This window comes from Eubalaena glacialis, chromosome X, assembly GCF_028564815.1.
Source record: "Eubalaena glacialis isolate mEubGla1 chromosome X, mEubGla1.1.hap2.+ XY, whole genome shotgun sequence".
Lineage (NCBI taxonomy): Eukaryota > Metazoa > Chordata > Mammalia > Artiodactyla > Balaenidae > Eubalaena > Eubalaena glacialis.
Window position 1 is genome coordinate 107,201,118 of NC_083736.1, and position 20,855 is coordinate 107,221,972.

General features: G+C 37.6%; 1 protein-coding gene across 1 annotated transcript; it reads right to left on the reverse strand.

Annotated features, from left to right (window-relative positions):
* Positions 1 to 15,149: 15,149 nt before the first annotated feature.
* Positions 15,150 to 16,335, reverse strand: LOC133082177 (glutathione S-transferase A4-like). The gene has a single exon (XM_061178653.1). The coding sequence runs from the start codon at positions 16,297 to 16,299 to the stop codon at positions 15,628 to 15,630; it is 672 nt and encodes a 223-aa protein (XP_061034636.1). The 5' UTR covers positions 16,300 to 16,335; the 3' UTR covers positions 15,150 to 15,627.
* Positions 16,336 to 20,855: the final 4,520 nt, after the last annotated feature.

The window sequence follows — 20,855 nt, forward strand, 5'->3', positions numbered from 1 at the left end:
TCAGAAGAATATTAAGAAATACTAAATATTTTTAAATAGTGTATTGGAGGAAAGGAAAAATGCAAATGGAATTGTTTTGTCAGGCCAAATGAAGTCTGAGGAGTGAATTCCTAATCATCTTCAAGTTTATGAAGGAATATTGTCCTTGATTTCTTTAGGGAGAGTAGCAAGAAGAAATGGACTAATGTGGATGAAAAGACAGAAAGAAGGTACCATGTGCTGTGGTCAAACCTCTGGATAAGTGACCCATGGATGATGGCCAATTCCACAGTTAGCCAGGGGGCTTGGTTGATTTGTTCAAATGCTTGCTCAGTAACCAGGGTCAAATGAGCTAACCTCTTGAAACACAAGCCTCAGGATATAGGCGCATGTTTCTGCCTCCAGATTTATTTTGCTTTCTGTCCACTGCTTTAGAGAGATCCATTTCATTAAACTATTTTCATGTTTTAAATGCATCAACTTGGTGACGTGACTTACATTTTTTTTTTTAACATCTTTATTGGAGCATAATTGCTTTACAATGGTGTGTTAGTTTCTGCTTTATAACAAAGTGAATCAGCTATACATATACATATATCCCCATATCTCTTCCCTCTTGAGTCTCCCTCCCTCCCACCCTCCCTATCCCACCCCTCTAGGTGGTCACAAAGCACCGAGCTGATCTCCCTGTGCTATGCGGCTGCTTCCCACTAGCTATCTATTTTACATTTGGTAGTGTATATATGTCCATGCCACTCTCTCACTTTGTCCCAGCTTACCATTCCCCCTCCCTGTATCCTCAAGTCCATTCTCTAGTAGGTCTGCGTCTTTATTCCCGTCTTGCCCCTAGGTTCTTCATGACCTTTTTTTTTTTCCTTAGATTCCATATACATGTGTTAGCATACGGTATTTGTTTTTCTCTTTCTGACTTACTTCACTCTGTATGACAGACTCTAGGTCCATCCACCTCACTACAAATAACTCAATTTTGTTTCTTTTTATGGCTGAGTAATATTCCATTGTATATATGTGCCACATCTTCTTTATCCATTCATCTGTCGATGGACACTTAGGTTGCTTCCATGTCCTGGCTATTGTAAATAGAGCTGCAATGAACATTGTGGTACATGACTCTTTTTGAATTATGGTTTTCTCAGGGTATATGCCCAGTAGTGGGATTGCTGGGTCGTATGGTAGTTCTATTTTTAGTTTTTCAAGGAACCTCCATACTTTTCTCCATAGTGGCTGTATCAATTTACATTCCCACCAACAGTGCAAGAGGGTTCCCTTTTCTCCACACCCTCTCCAGCATTTATTGTTTGTAGATTTTTTGATGATGGCCATTCTGACTGATGTGAGATGATATCTCATGGTTGTTTTGATTTGCATTTCTCTAATGATTAATGATGTTGAGCATTCTTTCATGTGTTTGTTGGCAATCTGTATATCTTCTTTGGAGAAATGTGACTTACATTTTTTAAAAAAAATTTTTTTTAGAGTATGTATTTTGACAGATAAAAATATTTATTAATAGTAATATTCATAACTTTGCATATAGGTATACAGGGATGATATCCAGCTGAAACATACCTGTAAGGTGTTCCAGATGTTTACAGCTGGAGTCTGCTCTGACTAGCAGTGCTGGTTGGGTGCCTATATCACATCAATAGTCAAATATTATTAATATCACCATATATACACACAAGTGAAAACCACAGATGAGTACCTATCTCAAGGAATTCTTTGTGAGTAATGCTATAAAGTGATTTTAATCCCATTATTGATTTTTATTTCAGTGTTTTTCAAATTGTATGTCTGTGACTCCTAGGAGTTATGGAGACATTGTTGAAGGATGGAAAAGTTCAGCTGTCTCTCTCCCACCCCCCAACACCCTCCAAGAGCAGCTCAGTCACTACAACCTCATCCTCCCATCCCAGTAATCTTCCTCCCAGAGAACTGAGTAACAAAGCTGTTTCTTTTCTTTTCCTTTCCAGGAAAGCAGTCACTCTGAGCCCTGTGAGTGAGATGAGTGTACGTGGGCATGTATGTATTGAGAGCTGCCTGACTCCACAAGGATGGTTACATTCTAGTGGAACTTTTTAAAACAAGTAAACATTTATAAATATACATAACTATTACCTAGCTATTAATTAGCTGCCTTTATAGTGCTGATGAAGGCTATACTCATTCACTATTTTTTTTTAACATATTTCCATACAAATAACCCAATGAAAGTTTAGTATTAGTTGTTTTGTTTGTTTGTTTGTTTTTATACTGCAGGTTCTTGTTAGTCATCAATTTTATACACATCAGTGTATACATGTCAATCCCAATCGCCCAATTCAGCACACCACCATCCCCACCCCACTGCAATTTTCCCCCCTTGGTGTCCATATGTCTGTTCTCTACATCTGTGTCTCAACTTCTGCCCTGCAAACCGGCCCATCTGTACCATTTTTCTAGGTTCCACATACATGCGTTAATGTACGATATTTGTTTTTCTCTTTCTGACTTACTTCACTCTGTATGACAGTCTCTAGATCTATCCACATCTCAGCAGATCACTCAATTTCGTTCCTTTTTATGGCTGAGTAATATTCCATTATATATATGTACCACAACTTCTTTAACCGTTCGTCTGTCAATGGGCATTTAGGTTGCTTCCATGACCTGGCTATTGTAAATAGTGCTGCAGTGAACATTGTGGTACATGACTCTTTTTGAATTATGGTTTTCTCAGGGTATACGCCCAGTAGTGGGATTGCTGGATCATATGGTAATTTTATTTTTAGTTTTTTAAGGAACCTCCATACTGTTCTCCATAGTGGCTGTATCAATTTACATTCCCACCAACAGTGCAAGAGGGTTCCCTTTTCTCCACACCCTCTCCAGCATTTGTTGTTTGTAGATTTTCTGATGATGCCCATTCTAACTGGTGTGAGGTGATACCTCATTGTACTTTTGATTTGCATTTCTCTAATAATTAGTGATGTTGAGCACCTTTTCATGTGCTTCTTGGCCATCTGTATGTCTTCTTTGGAGAAATGTCTATTTAGGTCTTCTGCCCATTTTTGGATTGGGTTGTTTGTTTCTTTAATATTGAGCTGAATGAGCTGTTTATATATTTTGGAGATTAATCCTTTGTCCGTTGATTCATTTGCAAATATTTTCTCCCATTGTGAGGGTTGTCTTTTCGTCTTGTTTATGGTTTCCTTTGCTGTGCAAAAGCTTTTAAGTTTCCTTAGGTCCCATTTGTTTATTTTTGTTTTTATTTCCATTACTTTAGGAGGTGGATCAAAAAAGATCTTGCTGTGATTTATGTCAAAGAGTGTTCTTCCTATGTTTTCCACTAAGAGTTTTATAGTGTCCGGTCTTACATTTAGGTCTCGAATCCATTTTGAGTTTATTTTTGTGTATGGTGTTAGGGAGTGTTCTAATTTCATTCTTTTACATGTAGCTGTCCAGTTTTCCCAGCACCACTTATTGAAGAGACTGTCTTTTCTCCATTGTATATCTTTGCCTCCTTTGTCATAGATTAGTTGACCATAGGTTCGTGGGTTTATCTCTGGACTTTCTATCCTGTTCCACTGATCTACGTTTCTGTTTTTGTGCCAGTACCATATTGTCTTGATTACTGTAGCTTTGTAGTATAGTCTGAAGTCAGGGAGTCTGATTCCGCCAGCTCCGTTTTTTTCCCTCAGGACTGCTTTGGCTATTCGGGGTCTTTTGTGTCTCCATGCAAATTTTAAGATGATTTGTTCTAGCTCCGTAAAAAATGCCATTGGTAATTTGATAGGGATTGCATTGAATCTGTAGATTGTTTTGGGTACTATAGTCATTTTCACAATATTGATTCTTCCAATCCAAGAACGTGGTGTATCTCTCCACCTGTTGGTATCATCTTTAATTTCTTTCATAAGTGTCTTATAGTTTTCTGCATACAGGTCTTTTGTCTCCCTAGGTAGGTTTATTCCTAGATATTTTATTCTTCTTGTGCAATGGTAAATGGGAGTGTTTCCATAGTTTCTCTTTCAGATTTTTCATCATTGGTGTATAGGAATGCAAGAGATTTCTGTGCATTAATTTTGTATCCTGCAACTTTACCAAATTCATTGATTAGCTCTAGTAGTTATCTGGTGGCAGTTTTAGGATTCTCTATGTATAGTATCATGTCCTCTGCAAACAGTGACAGTTTTACTTCTTCTTTTCCAATTTGTATTCCTTTTATTTCTTTTTCTTCTCTGATTGCCGTGGCTAGGACTTCAAAAACTATGTTGAATAATAGTGGTGAGAGTGGACATCCTTGTCTCGTTCCTGATCTTAGAGGAAATGGTTTCAGTTTTTCACCATTGAGAATGATGTTTGTTGTGGGTTTGTCGTATATGGCCTTTATTATGTTGAGGAAAGTTCCCTCTATGCCCACTTTCTGGAGAGTTTTTATCATAAATAGGTGTTGAATTTTGTCAAAAGCTTTTTCTGCATCTATTGAGATGATCATATGGTTTTTATTCTTCAATTTGTTAATATGGTGTATCACATTGATTGATTTGCATATATTGAAGAATCCTTACATCCCTGGGATAAATCCCACTTGATCATGGTGTATGATCCTTTTAATGTGTTGTTGGATTCTGTTTGCCAGTATTTTGTTGAGGATTTTTACATCTATATCATCAGTGATATTGGTCTGTAATTTACTTTTTTTGTAGTATTTTTGTCTGGTTTTGGTATCAGGGTGATGGTGGCCTCATAGAATGAGTTTGGGAGTGTTCCTTCCTCTGCAATTGTTTGGAAGAGTTTGAGAAGGATGGGTGTTAGCTCTTCTCTAAATGTTTGATAGAATTCACCTGTGAAGCCATCTGGTCCTGGACTTTTGTTTGTTGGAAGATTTTTAATCACAGTTTCAATTTCATTACTTGTGATTGGTCTGTTCACATTTTCTGTTTCTTCCTGGTTCAGTCTTGGAAGATTATACCTTTCTAAGAATTTGTCCATTTCTTCCAGGTTGTCCATTTTATTGGCATAGAGTTGCTTGTAGTAGTCTCTTAGGATGTTTTGTATTCCTGCGGTGTCTGTTGTAACTTCTCCTTTTTCATTTCTAATTTTATTGATTTGAGTCCTCTCCCTCTTTTTCTTGATGAGTCTGGCTAATGGCTTATCAATTTTATCTTCTCAAAGAACCAGCTTTTAGTTTTATTGATATTTGCTATTGTTTTCTTTGTTTCTATTTCATTTATTTCTGCTCTGATCTTTATGATTTCTTTCCTTCTGCTAACTTTGGGTTTTGTCTGTTCTTCTTTCTCTAGTTCCTTTAGGTGTAAGGTTAGATTGTTTACTTGAGATTTTTCTTGTTTCTTTAGGTAGGCTTGTATAGCTATAAACTTCCCTCTTAGAACTGCTTTTGCTGCATCCCATAGGTTTTGGATTGTCGTGTGTTCATTGTCATTTTTCTCTAGGTATTTTTTGATTTCCTCTTTGATTTCTTCAGTGATCTCTTGGTTATTTAGTAACGTATTGTTTAGCCTCCATGTGTTTGTGTTTTTTACGTTTTTTTCCCTGTAATTGATTTCTAATCTCATAGCGTTGTGGTCAGAAAAGATGCTTGATATGATTTCAATTTTCATAAATTTACTGAGGCTTGATTTGTGACCCAAGATGTGATCTATCCTGGAGAATGTTCCGTGCGCACTTGAGAAGAACGTGTAATCTGCTGTTTTTGGATGGAATGTCCTATAAATATCAATTAAATCTATCTGGTCTATTGTGTCATTTAAAGCTTGTGTTTCCTTATTTATTTTCATTTTGGATGATGTGTCCATTGGTGTAAGTGAGGTGTTAAAGTCCCCCACTATTATTGTGTTGCTGTCAATTTCCTCTTTTATAGCTGTTAGCAGTTGCCTTATGTATTGAGGTGCTCCTATGTTGGGTGCATATATATTTATAATTGTTATATCTTCTTCTTGGATTGATCACTTGATCATTATGTAGTGTCCTTCCTTGTCTCTTGTAACATTCTTTATTTTAAAGTTTATTTTATCTGATATGAGTATAGCTACTCCAGCTTTCTTTTGATTTCCATTTGCATGGAATATCTTTTTCCATGCCCTCACTTTCAGTCTGTATGTGTCCCTAGGTCTGAAGTGGGTCTCTTGTAGACAGCATATATATGGGTCTTGTCTTTGTATCCATTCAGCAAGCCTGTGTCTTTTGGTTGGAGCATTTAATCCATTCACGTTTAAGGTAATTATCGATATGTATGTTCCTATGACCATTTTCTTAATTGTTTTGGGTTTGTTTTTGTAGGTCCTTTTCTTCTCTTGTGTTTCCCACTTAGAGAAGTTCCTTTAGCATTTGTTGTAGAGCTGGTTTGGTGGTGCTCAATTCTCTTAGCTTTTGCTTGTCTGTAAAGCTTTTGATTTCTCCATCAAATCTGAATGAGATCCTTGCTGGGTAGAGTAATCTTGGTTGTAGGTTCTTCTCTTTCATCACTTTAAGTATATCATGCCACTCCCTTCTGGCTTGTAGAGTTTCTGCTGAGAAATCAGCTCTTAACCTTATGGGAGTTCCCTTGTATGTTATCTGTCATTTTTCCCTTGCTGCTTTCAATAATTTTTCTTTATCTTTAATTTTTGCCAATTTGATTACTATGTGTCTCGGCGTGTTTCTCCTTGGGTTTATCCTGCATGGGACTCGCTGCGCTTCCTGGACTTGGGTGGCTATTTCCTTTCCCATGTTAGGGAAGTTTTCAATTATAATCTCTTCAAATATTTTCTCTGGTCCTTTCTCTCTCTCTTCTCCTTCTGGGACCCCTATAATGCGAATGTTGTTGCATTTAGTGTTGTCCCAGAGGTCTCTTAGGCTGTCTTCATTTCTTTTCATTCATTTTTCTTTAGTCTGTTCTGCAGCAGTGAATTCCACCATTCTGTCTTCCAGGTCACTTATCCGTTCTTCTGCCTCAGTTATTCTGCTATTGATTCCTTCTAGTGTAGTTTTCATTTCAGTTATTGTATTGTTCATCTCTGTTTGTTTGTTCTTTAATTCTTCTAGGTCTTTGTTAAACATTTCTTGCATCTTCTCGATCTTTGCCTCCATTCTTTTTCCGAGGTCCTGGATCATCTTCACTATCATTATTCTGAATTCTTTTTCTGGAAGGTTGCCTATCTCTGCTTCATTTAGTTGTTTTTCTGGGGTTTTATCTTGTTCCTTCATCTGGTATGTAGCCCTCTGCCTTTTCATCTTGTCTATCTTTCTGTGAATGTGGCTTTTGTTCCAGAAGCTGCAGGATTATAATTTTTCTTGCTTCTGCTGTCTGCCCTCTGGTGGTTGAGGCTATCTAAGAGGCTTGATGGGAGGCTCTGGTGGTGGGTAGAGCTGCTCATTCACTATTAAAAATTGTGAAGACACATTTTCTCATTTTGTATCAATCCGCTTTTCTAGCAGCAACCAACGCTTGGATCCTGGCTGACCACAATCCTCCCCACAGCTGCGGAGACCAGCCGGTAGCCCTTCTCTGGCCAGGGAGCTCGGTGGGCAGTTGTGCCTGATTCGAGTCACCAGGCAGCGAGCCTGCTTCATGACCCCACTCAGGCAGGGAACTGAATTTCACTTACATTTTTATATGTGAAAAACTTTTTAAAAATTTTTAAATATTCTCATCTAAAATGCAAAATTCATATTGACCCTGAAATAGCAATTAATATCATTCCTGAGAACAATCTTTAAATCTCAGGGTTAAAAGTCTGGGCTAGGGACTTCCCTGGTGGCACAGTGGTTGGGACTCTGCCCTCCCAATGCAGGGGGCCCGGGTTCGATCCCTGGTCAGGGAACTAGATCCCACATGCGTGCAGCAGCTGGGAGTTCACATGCCACAACTGAGGAGCCCAAGTGCTGCAACTAAGGAGCTGGCAAGCTGCAACTATGGAGCCTGCCTGCCACAGCTAAGACTCGGTGCAACCAAATAAATAAATAAATATTTTTAAAAAAAAAAGTCTGAGCTACATATTCTTTGAGTACACACTTAAGATGATAGTTAGCCTTTGGAAAAAATAAGGCAGATAACTGCTAAAAATATGACTAGAAAGGATACAGGAGTTTGAACTGTAATGTTAGAATAGGATATATGTATATGGCAGGATATGTATTAAGTATCCAGATCCAAAATCTCTTTAATATGTATGATTTGAGAATTGCATAGTGAAGTGGAATCCATAGCACCTTCCTCATGTACAGTGACATATCAAACAAGCTCCAAGTTCAATTATTATTATCTTAATGTGCAAAGTTATTTATCGATCTTTTGTGAATTTCTCTAGTGCTTATAATTATAGTACCTAGGCACTTAATGAATCAGTTAACAATGAAATCAATATACCATCCTAACCTTTCTACCTGCAACCAGAGATCACTTTCGGGGCCATGTGTACATTAGTTCTCTAGAGTACTTAGAACAATGTGGGCATTTAATAAATGATGATTAATAAAAATATAGATAAGTCTGTGCATTGAAGATGATAGAATTATAACTTTGGATCAATTTTTTGAAATGCTTTCTCTTGAAACAGACCTGAAATTGATCTAAGGGAACAGCAATGAACTGCAAATATGGATAATACATTTTTTTCTTTCAAGTGAAATATGAACAAAATGTGTATTTAACAATTATTACTGCCTTATTATGCTCATGGTGGCTAGGCCTGTTTGGTTTTTTTAATCTAGATACTTTCCTGAAGTCCCTACCTTTAGACTTGCAGCAGATGAAGTCTTACTAGTTTCCCCACCCAGTCTCTTTGAAGGATTTATGAGCACTTGTATCAGCCTCAGGGATCTCCTTTATGGACTTGTTCTCAGCTCTGGTGTTTGACAGGACAAACCTTCTACACCCCAGAATTCAAGTCTTCCCTACCTAAACTGGCTGACAAGTCCTGTCTCTTTGATTCCAAAGTGGGAATCTTGGAGTTCCTGGTTCTTGAACCTGACCTGAACAGATTTTGCTCTGACCACTGATTATTCCAGATGGGATATTGTAGACTAGTACTTGTTATCTTATTGAGTTCACAAACTCCTTAAAAATCATGTGAAACTTATGGATGATTGCCCCAGAAAAATTTTTCATAAAAATCCTTGTTTATTTATGGATCCCTAGATACTCATCTATGAGCCCCAGGTTAAGAATCACGGCTTTAAACTGTCACAGGCACTTTTTGGTACTCTGAAGCTAGACCCAAAGATTACAGGAAAGTGGTATATTACAAAAGTATTTTCAGGAAAAGGTAATTTCCACTTTAAGCAAATTCGTATAATTTAGCCCCTAGGTTGACATTGTCCAGAGACTCAATTTGCATAGAAACTAGCATGAGGTAAAAATTTAATACCAAAACTGTAAGTGGAAAATAATATAGCAGTTTTGTTTATGTTGCTAAGATTAAGATCAGAGTATTTTCTTTTGGAATTGTGTGTCTTCTGGGTTGGCAGGAATATTAAAGTTCGTCTTATCCAACAGCATTTCTGATGCTTGAATCCCCTCTATGTTGATCAGTTTTCCTTTTGCTTCTGAGTTAGTTCTCACATTTTTAATGTCTGGGGAAGGAGCAATTTTTAAATCAGTTTTTAAAGCCATTAGTTTGAGAATTTAAATATACTTTCTCTTTACATTAGGAAAGTTGTGACCTCAGGCATTTTTCTCAAAATTGTAAAGAATAAAGCAAATGGATTCATGCAGTGAAAGTATATGACATAATCCTTTTTTTTTTTTTTCCTGACCTGTTCTTATCTAGATTCTAACATTTGGCTTCTGCAGTCGTTGACATGACATTATTCTTTTCTTATGATGAGAGATATTATCACTTTTTGAATGAGAAATAGAAGATCATTGTTGGACCAGATAAAGAAAAATTGAGTCACTCATTTACAAAATGCTTTTCTCTCTGTGACATTCACTACCTAAATTAATAGCATATTTTAGAAATCAGCCTTTTATACCATGGATATTCTAACTCAACAACTTGGATAGAAATGTAGTGAAGAGAACAAAGTATTTTTGAATGTCAGCTCCAGTAATTCTAGTTATATTTTCCATGTGTTTTCATCAAACTTGTGGATTCCAAATGTCTTTATCATTTCACAAATTCTTCCTCCCTCTTTTACTTTCATGTTGAAGTGTATAAAAACCCTAATTTTATGTATGAGAAAGGATTGAAAAATAATGAGACCAACTTCAACAACAACGTATATGCTAATGAACATTGACCTTCAAAGTAGACACCTCGGGAGCCTGCACAATTATCCCAGTTGTCATTGCTAAAAATAGTTTACAATTTTGTTTCAGAGCTAGTTCATGAGCCACAGCTGTTCCACTGGCCAATGGGGCTAGATCTGTGGTTATCAACCTTGTTTCACATGAGGAGCACCTACAAAGCTTTTAAAATATGGTGTCCAGGCCCACCTCTAGAGATTCCAGTTTAATTGGTATGGAGTGTGGCTGGGCATGGGGTTTTTTGGACTTCTCCAGTTGGTTCTAATGTGCAGACAGGATTGACAACCATTGGGCTAAAGGTTTTAAAGGGACCTAATAGCTTATCTGCCTCTTAAGAATGCTTTAAAACCAAATTTCACAGCTTAAAGACATTCAAAGTGAAGTAATAGAATAGCCTGTCAGGTAATTTACCATGGCTCTCTAATTCGCCATGATTTCTCCAGTCCAATGGCTAATTCAGCACTTTGTCTTACAAGCACATTACCCAGAAAGCCATTGAACTGTCTTTAACAAAGGAAATCTAAAAGGGAACCATATTCACAAGCAGGGCAATCTTATTAATTTGACTTTCAGTTGACTGGGTTTAGATTTATATTTAGTTTGTTGAAGATTATTTTTGTTCTGTACTATTTTGAATAAATGGGTACTGAATTAATGTGTTTTTTACTGTATAACAGCAATGAAGGAGTTTTTGTTTGCTTTTACAGCAGAGGGAGAGGAGCAGCTAAAAAAACTCTTTTTATCCCATGGTCTTAGCTTATGTGGATTTGAGATTTTGTTCCAGCTTCATGGTACTTGCTCTATCAATAATTTCTCCATAATGCTGATTTTTTATTGAATATGTCTTACAAAATGAGATACTATCTAACACTTCCAAAGTTCTGAATGATTTTACAGAAATACTTGAGGTGGTAGAAACATTTTTAGCTCTCCCTCAAATTAATGAGGTTTGACTTTTACTACGTAGATAAACATATTTATTTGATCAATGTATTTGATGGAATTAGATTTAGGAGCAGAACTCATTCTCAAAACAAAAAATGAAAGCACAATAACTTACAGATAAAATGAATGATAAAAATGTAGTTATAGGAAGAACAGGGGGAAAGTTGAAATTATGGCCTATGTGTTTTCCATGGGAAGAGAAACTTCTAAGTTACAAAGAAATAAACAAAACTCATCATTGTGGAAAAGCTCCGTATCTGTTGATGGTGAACTAAAGAGAGGCCTCAAGTCCACTGGTGAGGCTATTACATTTATGCTCTTGATAATGATGCGAACCTTGTTGTCTATTAATGCAAATTGGAATGTTAAAGGGGTGTTAATGAATTTCATCATAGCTGTTAAGAACTACCTATGAGGAACTGATACAATCCGATTGATAAGTAAGGTTGAGGGGGGAGGATCTGAAAGAAAATGCTGAAATACAGGCATCTGCCTACTCCCACAAAACCTAGGATTTCAAAAATTCCATATAATTCCACTGTCCATGTAAAATTTTAGAAATGATTCTCATACTCGATGAGGAACATTTCTTGTTTACTAGGGTGGTAAAGAACTTTAAAAAAAATTTAGATGTGTTCCATGCATGTACTTCATAGACCAATATTTTGTCCCCTTTCATTCTTTAAAAATATCATAATAACCACTGTTTATTGAGCATATGCTAGATGCCAGGCACACTGCTCTATTAGATTGAAGTATAAAAGTGCCATCTTTGACCATTGTTGATCTACATAAATAGCAATTGTATATAGTTCAACCTAATACATTATTTCAATTTATTTTTAGAACTACACTATGAGGTAGTTACTATTATCTTCATTTCATAGATGAAGAAGCTGAGGTTCAGAGAATTAATTTGAGTCTCCAGAACAAGATAATGGCAGAGGCATGATTCAAACTCAAACCCAATTCCAAAGTAAGTTTCTAGTACAGTACGGTTTCTGGCATTTTCCAATTTATTTAAGTGGTGTAAGCATAAGGCACACCTATGATAGAGGTTCAACTTTCAATTGTGCAAGAATGGAGCAGTATTGATGGATATAAGTTATTTTATATAGTTACACTAAATTGGAAGTTACAAATTAAGAAGGAGTAACAAAATATAAAAGTATGAATGCCAAAGAGAAATGTAAATTTTACACTAGCTGGCGTAGATCTAAATGTTATCTTCTGTGGTTGCTAAAAATTAGCAGCTATACATACTTAGCCATATGGGTGTGAAACCATCTAGTAATTTACTACATGACTTTGAGCAATTAACTTTCCTCTCTGAGCTTCAGCTTACCCATACGTAAGATGAAGGGTTAAGCTTAACAAATCTTTAAGATAATTTCCACATGGACTATTCTGTGATTGCCAGGATTCTATGCATTCTAGCACCTAGATTCTTTCATGTAGTACTCACTCAATATGTCCTATGGAATAAATGGATTTGAAAAATCACCAAAGTAAAAGGCAGAAATTTTTGGTTTTAGTCTGTTAATTCAAACACGTATTTGAGCATCTATGTGTTTACCATCTTGCCACCTTGCCTAGGACTGGGTGTGTGTGGGTGTGGGTAGCGTTCAGGATCAGTGGGGAGGTAGCGTTCAGGATCAGTGGGGAGGTAGCGTTCAGGATCAGTGGGGAAGTAGCGTTCAGGGTCAGTGGGGAGGTAGTGTTCAGGATCAGTGGGGAGGTAGCGTTCAGGATCAGTGGGGAGGCAGCGTTCAGGATCAGTGGGGAGGTAGTGTTCAGGATCAATGGGGAGATGATGAAGGGATACCGTCAGAGAAATGAAAAGATCAGGTATGCATATAAAAATATACAGAATATAGAATATAGGGGGATGACATGGCCATGCCCTGAGACATTGAAGGAGAGATTGAGCTGAGGAGAAGAGTTCAGTTTTGGATATGGAAGGTTTATCTTACTGCATATAAGACATTCAAAGTGGAGATGTCCTATTGGACTTTTGAGACTAGAGAGCTCAGAAGGAGAAATTGGCTGGAGATCCATGCTTTAAGAGTATTTGTTTAGTAATAAATTAATTTTCCTTCATTCTTTGTTCTGTGTGAGGTTTAGCTATACATCAGGAGCCATTTATAGAAGACAGACACAAGGCATATACTGAGAAACAATATCAAGACAAGGGAGGGAAAGAAATTTCAAGGGAAGATGCTGAGAATCTAGTGAGGACTTTCCAAAGCCATAATGTAGAAAGAAAGCTGAGATTGGAAGCTGGGGTACACAGTTATGAAATGGATCATAGGAATATGAATTGGGTTTCAGGAAAGTTCTGCAAGGTCTTCCAAATCCCTTCTACATCATTTAATGCAGTCTCTATTTAGCTGTCTACACATATATAGTAGCCTTTGCCACTTAAAGGCACTGCTTAATCTCAGACGTTACTATAGCAGCTGACATGAAGGGTACTTGGGGATTGAGAAGAAAAATGACAGACCAACCTTCAGAAAATCAAGTAACTGGTAATGAGGGACATTGACGAGATGGTTTGGAGAAGGAGAGGAATATACTATCACTGCTAATTACAAGTAAACCTTTAGTGTTTCTTTCTGGATAATAGAATGAGAAGTGAGAGTACAGGAGGACAAAAATCAATAAGCCCTTTTCTCTCTTTACTTTCCATCCTGTGTGTCATATGGCATCATTCAAGTTTCTGTTTAGGTCATTCTTTGTGGAAAGTTCATTGTCTCTGAAGTCCGTTAGTGAGGAGTGAGCTATAAATCTGATAATCAAACTAGAGAAGTTACCGCAGTGGAAAGGCCATAAATGGAGAGCATGGAGAGGATGCCCAATCTTTGCTTTAATTAGTATTCAACATTATGTTGATGGTAGAGGATTTTTATCATGTCGTGTATCATGGACAGACCCTAGAGAGCTGGAAGTAAATCACCCAAATTGTTTCCCTTGAAGTATTTTATTTTGTTGTCTAGGGTTATTACTTTGGAGCATTTATTTAGAGAGTTCTTGCTTCTGCCCATTCTCACAGAAGGTGATAAGGGCATATCTATAAATTTAGACATGATTTGGAAGTTCTGACTTTTCTATTAGACTGATTGTTATCCCTGGAAATGTGTCAAGATCATGAAGTCAATGAATCCCAGACACTAAGTGTTGTTATTCCTAATTTATAGAACACGAACAAAAACAGTGCAAGGCAAGGTGATGCTTTATAGAAGATTTAATTTTCAGAGACAGTGTCAGGATAGCCTGAGCCACATATGAGCTTTAATAGAGCACAGAACAGAGAACTAAGTAAATATCTTGTCTTTGCCAATATTCTGAGAAAAATCAGGATTTTACACTCTGCCAGAGTGAAAACTGTGAGGTACCTGCACTATCATAGCCATCATCTTTTCCGAGGCCTTGGTTGGAGAAAATGGAATTGTCCATGCAAAGGAATGAGGGCAGACGCTAAGGAAAATCCACAGAGACAACACAGCACATTGAGTAGTCAGAGAAGAGAAGACAAAGTGAAAACTCCTGACAGACAAACTATTACAAATACCAGAGGGAGAGTAAAAATAATTAGATGATTTCATTTTAAAATACTGTGTCCTTTTAACCTCCATCTCTCCTATTGTTTTACCTGTGTTTCCTCTTACGGGAACAACTTGTCATTTCCTTTTACGTATTTAGTCATGCAAACCCAATAACCCTGAAATGTTCGTGGGTTGCAGTTGTCATTATGATTAGGGGTATTATTTTTGTTATTTTTTTTATTGTCTTTCCCAGATATTGAATAAACATGAAAATTACTTTAGAGATATGGAAATGGTTTGGCTAAAACAACATTCTGCCCTTCAGATGAGAGTTAGCCCTACAAGCTTATGGTATTGTATGCACCCATTCATTCAGGCATTCTTTCATTCATACAGAATTATTTCTTTTCTTTTTTTTTTTTTTGAATTGTAAATCCTTTATTTTGGCAAATATCAATGGCATTCGTTACTACCATGGATCTATTATTATTATAGCTCAGAGGAGAGTTACTCACTATCTAGTGAATTCCATTGTTATTAGACACTAAAAACAGGAAGAGACTGGAGGGGGTTGAGAATGGGATAAGGAGAGGAGAAAAGGAGCTCAGGGGACAACATGAAATCCTACCCATCCTCGTTACCAGGAAATGAGTAGACAGAGTAGATCTAACTTAAATGCCGGCCCCTCCAAAAAGGTTTTCAGAAGAGGTCCCGTAACAATCACTCACTGGACAAAAAAGGTTGATGTTTCTAGAAGAGATCTCCTTGACATGAAAGACCAACTTAGGAACAATGTACACAGCACCACGACAGAGCTGGATCACGGCAGCCTGGCTTCAATTAAGACACAACTGTGGACACAGCGATTTCTGGGGGGCAGCGCTCACTCACAGCCATGCTGCTGTCCTACGGCATGAAGATGTTGTACACGGTTCTCACGTAGATGTCATCCGGAGGAGGCTTCCTCTTGCTGCCAGGTTCAAGGAATTTCTTAATTGTAGGGATATTACTTATTTTCACTGTGAACTCCTGGAGGTGAGGAAAGGCAGACAGGATATTAGGAATTTTCTCTTCTAGAGCCAAAATGGTCTGGAGTAGAATTATGTCTGCAAGGCTCAGCTGATTACCAACAAGAAACCTTTGTCCATGACCCCATAAAACCTTTTCGAACACAGGAAAGTATCTAATTATAGCCTTCTGGGCCATGTTCACCACTTCCTTTTGCTGATCGTCTGGTTTGAGGAAAGGATGCATGATAATCAGTTCCAGAAGATCCAGGGTCCCCTCCACATACATGTCAATCAGGGTTCTCTCCTTGAGATCTTTGCCGAAGAGATGGTGCTTGTCCGCTATATAGTGGAGGATGCTCCGGGTCTGCACTAGCTTCATCCCATCAATTTCAACCATTGGCACTTGTTGGAACAGCAGGTGGTTACCATCCTGCAACTTCTGCAACTGTTCTTTTGTTTCTAAAAATTCTTCATCAAACTCGACTCCAGCGGCAGCTAAAACCCATCGCACAGATTCCATCCGGCCTCGTCCATTTGGATAGTGGAGTTTGGGCTTTGTAGCCATCATGGCCTTTCAGGTTTTCTGGGTCCGCTCGGAGTGACCAGAACCGCACCCAGAATTATTTCTTGAGTTCTTCTATTTTCCAGGCTTTCTCTAGGTATCGAGAGATCAATGCTATATAAATCCTGCTCTCAAAGTGCTAACCATCTGTTCAGAATAATTTTGCTTCTAAGAGTCTATGTAAGTTCCATAAAAACAATCTCAATCTTTCATATTATTCCTCTTTCTGTCACAGTTGCCTTTTCTTTTTGAAATGTGAGGCCATTAGAGTTCACCTTTTTTTTTTTTAATTTTATTGAAGTATAGTTGATTTACAATGTTGTGTTTAATTAGACTTCACCTTGAAATTGCAAGTCATAGATATCAAATGAGCTACAAAACCGAATAGTAAACAATATCAATGTTTAGGGATTCATTTTGGGTTCTGGATTACCCCCTTCTATTTAAAAATAATAGTGAGGTTACGTCATAAAAAACCTTCACTATATCTCAGACTTGAAAACCCTCAGAGTCACATACTGTGCCTCTGTCCAACCCAATTATCAAGGCAGTTCTACTGTTCCACAGTTAGGGATAAAGAACCACAAAATATTTACAAGCAGATTTCTTTATGAAAAAGTACCCTAACTACAGTCTGAACTACAGTGGTACCCAGAGCTTGTCCTGAGGTTAGTTCGATTGATAAAATATTGCCTCAATCATCAGTCAGAGTCTGGAGTACTTTTATTAGAAACTGTATTCAGGTGAGCTCAATGCTTGTGACTCTGGTAACCCTGAGTATTGCATCTGGCCAGAGAAACCTGAAGTCCTGTGAACAGTTTTAGGATGGCTGGTAGTGAACAGGAAAGGTGGGTTCTTTCCTGCTTCTTCATATTGACAGAGTTAATATAGTTAGTCTGCATGTTCTCTCCATTAAAAATACCAACTTTCTGTGTATTTACCCACTTTTTTTTTTCTTCTCTTCTTGGCAAATCTTGAACTTCATTGTCCATAAATTCGGTTGGGAGCTGACATCATTAGCTGTCATTTTGATTCTAAGCCAGGACAAGGGTGCACAGCAGGAAGATTCAGTGATCAGAAAATATTCTCTGTGGAAAACCACTTATCAATGCATCTTTGTGTGGTTGATCCCCTTTAAGAGACTAACTGCTCATTGGTATTTCATTGACACTGTTTGGGTTAAGTCTTCCACCTCACTTTCACCTAAGCCCCTGGGGCTATTTTGATGCTGTATTAAGGAAGTAAATCAACCAGTTTATCAACATGTTACACGGAGAATTTGGAGCCAAGACTCTGCAGCAAAAATCTGAATTTTATTCTTTTTTTTTTTTTCTTTCTATGATAAAAAGAGAGACAAATAACTCTTCATTGGCTAAAGGGTTTTCATACCATGGTCCTTGCCAAATGATGTAAACCAGCAAGTTTTTACAAATCTCATCCATACCATGCCTCACCCAGTTATGCTTTTTAACATGAAGCGGCCTTACTGGACATTGTAATATTTAGTGATGTGCAATTGGTTTCCTTTTACCCTGTCATCCTGAGAGACAAATCACCCATTCCAATGAGCAAACATCTTTTCCTCGATCAACCTTGCAGTGACCTTGGCATGACTCCTCTCCATTTGGAAGTAATGACACCCGAGTCCCATTAATCTTCTCAGTGATGTTGTCTGGCCTCATGTAATGGTTACCAACCCTTGAGTTGCTCTAAGGAAATGAAGCATTATGCAAATTTGCACTCATTCCACCGAGGTCAACCTTTTCAGTATTTCCACCAAAAGAATAATGCTTCATTCATGCTTACTCCAGCTTATGAATGGTGTCTCTTAGGAGTTGTGCGGCCCTTACTCGTTTGCTCTGTAGCCTGTATGACCTTCCTGTTTGCTCTGTAGCCTGTATGACCTTCCCTGAGAGGACTCCTTTGCAGTGTAATTAGGATGACAGACCCAGTGTTGTAAGTTGATGTCTCACATCAGCATATGCGTTTAGGGTACTGATGGGATTAAGGTTGAAGAAGAAAAAGAAAAAGAAGCACCTTTTTTCCCTGAAGTATTTAGGGTATTTATTTGGCTCCTAGCTCTCTGAAAGGCAAGCCTGCACTCAGCCACAAGTGAGAGAAGCAATTTTCCTTTTACCTCACACTTCCAGAATGGCTAAATGATTGTAAACTGTTAAAGATGAGTGGAAACTTCATTTCCGGGAGGCTTTCGTATAGTTCTGTGATGCCAGGATGAGCAAAATTAATCTGTTCCAGAATGTTGTTTTTCAACCTTTTATAATTAGTCAAAAAAATATTATAAAGCTATGCCCAGCTTTAAGAACAATAGATATTTGACAAGTAAGAAGTAATTATTTGCATTTCAAAAAGTCTTCACTTGACTAAGGAATTACAGAAAGTTTCTTGAACTCCATAGTGCATCTCTGCATTTATTTACAGATTATTAAATGTTTGACAGAAAGGCTGATGGACAGAAAAAGTGAAAATGCAAGTGTTAAAAACCAGTATTAATGGAAGAATAGAAAATATAACACATAAGAGAGTTATAAGGAAGTCAACAGAAGATTATACTCAATTTAAAAATACTGATTTATATACAACTTTAGAGAAACTCAAACCCTGTGTTATAGAGAACCCATATCCAGGTTAAATGTTTTCGCACTGCCGAAACCTACTGACAGATGCCAACTTGGAATAAAGATTAAACACCTTTAGGAATTGCACAGACCAACCTCATGGTATATATTTGGGTAGAAGAATAGATCCATTCTTAGATCCATTGCCTTATCTTCACAGTACTTTCTAAGTCAATAACTCAAATTTTGGCCAGCCTCAGAATCACCTGGAGGCTTTGCTAAACAACAGCTTGCTATGCCCCACTCCCAGGGTTTCTTTCTTTCTTTCTTTTTTTCTTCCAATTTTATTGAGATATAATTGACATACAGCACTGTATAAGTTTAAAGTATACAGCACAAATGATGTGACTTACAAACATCATGAAATGATCACCACAATAAGTTTAGTGAACGTCCATCACCTCATATTAACAGATAGAACATTAAAGAAATAGAAAAATGATTTTTTCCCTTGTGTTGAGGACTCAGGATTTATCACTCCCAGGGTTTCTGATTTAAAAGGTATGTGGTGAGGCCTAAGAATTAACATTTCTACAAGTTCCCAGGTGCAGCTGATGCTGTTCTAAGGCAGGGCTCCCCAGCCCCCAGGCCGCAGGCCAGTACCGGTCCATGGCCTGTTAGGAACTGGGCTGCATAACAGGAGGTGAGTGGAGGGCGAGTGAGCAAAGCTTCATCTGCCGCTTCCTATCGCTCCCCATTGCTCGCCTTACCACCTGAATCATCGCCCCCCTTCCCGGTCTGTGAAAAAATTGTCTTCCACGAAACCGTTCCCTGGTGCCAAAAAGGTTGGGGACCGCTGTTCTAAGGTATTCAGGGCAAGTATTAAAATATACTTCTTTTATAAATGGGATAAATCAATATAAGTGGTGCATTGAACCATCAGAACTCAAGGCATATAATCTGAAAGCATCTTTATTTTGCTTCCCACTGTTACTTTAATATTTATTTGGTGCTGAGAGATCTTCTCTTTCTCATAGTGAAAACCTGAGCAGGTGTAGACTTTCAAAACACTCTCGATGGGTCAATTTGTCCAATATTAAGGCTTCCAGGCCAATGCTTTGGTGCTGATAAGAGAATTACCTATATAGGAAAATGTTAAGTGGGCCCAGTCATCCATTCCAGGTAAAAACATAAATAACAGAAGCTTTGAAGGTTCTATGAAAAAAAAAAAAACCAGAATGGCTGAAGAAATTTTCAGTTATGAAGTATATAACATAGACTTGATGGTGTCCTTTCTCTTCCGTCTGTCTTGTAGAAAGAAGGAAAATATCATTTCTGAAGCTGAAGTACTTCTGCCTGGTGGCTGAGAGAAACTTTAAGGCCTTTTGTGGTCAAACTAATCAGGAATGTTAGAATGATATACTTACCCTAGTCAGTGTTTCACCCTATGATAATAATCGAGGGCGATTAGAAATTTCTACCCAAAGGCTGGAGATAAAACCAGGGTTAGATAAAGCTGTGATTGATAATGCTTAAGAGGTAGAGGGAAAAGTACCTGATCTGACCTAGAGTTAGTTGAAATTCATCTGGAGTTCAGGCAAAAAACAAGTCTCTATCTTCCAAAGTATTCCCCAGATTTTAGGGAATATAATCAATATATAGGAAAAATGACAATATAAGCCCTGAAAGACAAAAGGTAAGGTAAAAAAGGAAGGTAAGACAAAATGATTTAGAAATAAAAATCTTCAGATATTTTCAAGTAAAATAGTCAGAAATAAGAAGCTGGGGTAAGAACTAGGGAATGTAGTTTCATTGTCCTTGCCAACAAACAGACACACTTTGAACTAACTTTTGTTTCCCTGTAAGTCTATATTTTATGTCAGATTTTATGTCAATAAATGTTAAGCCCTACCATGTGCCAGGTGCTTTACCAATAATATCTTATTGAATAATAGAAACAGGTATGTACTAATCAAGGTAAGTAAT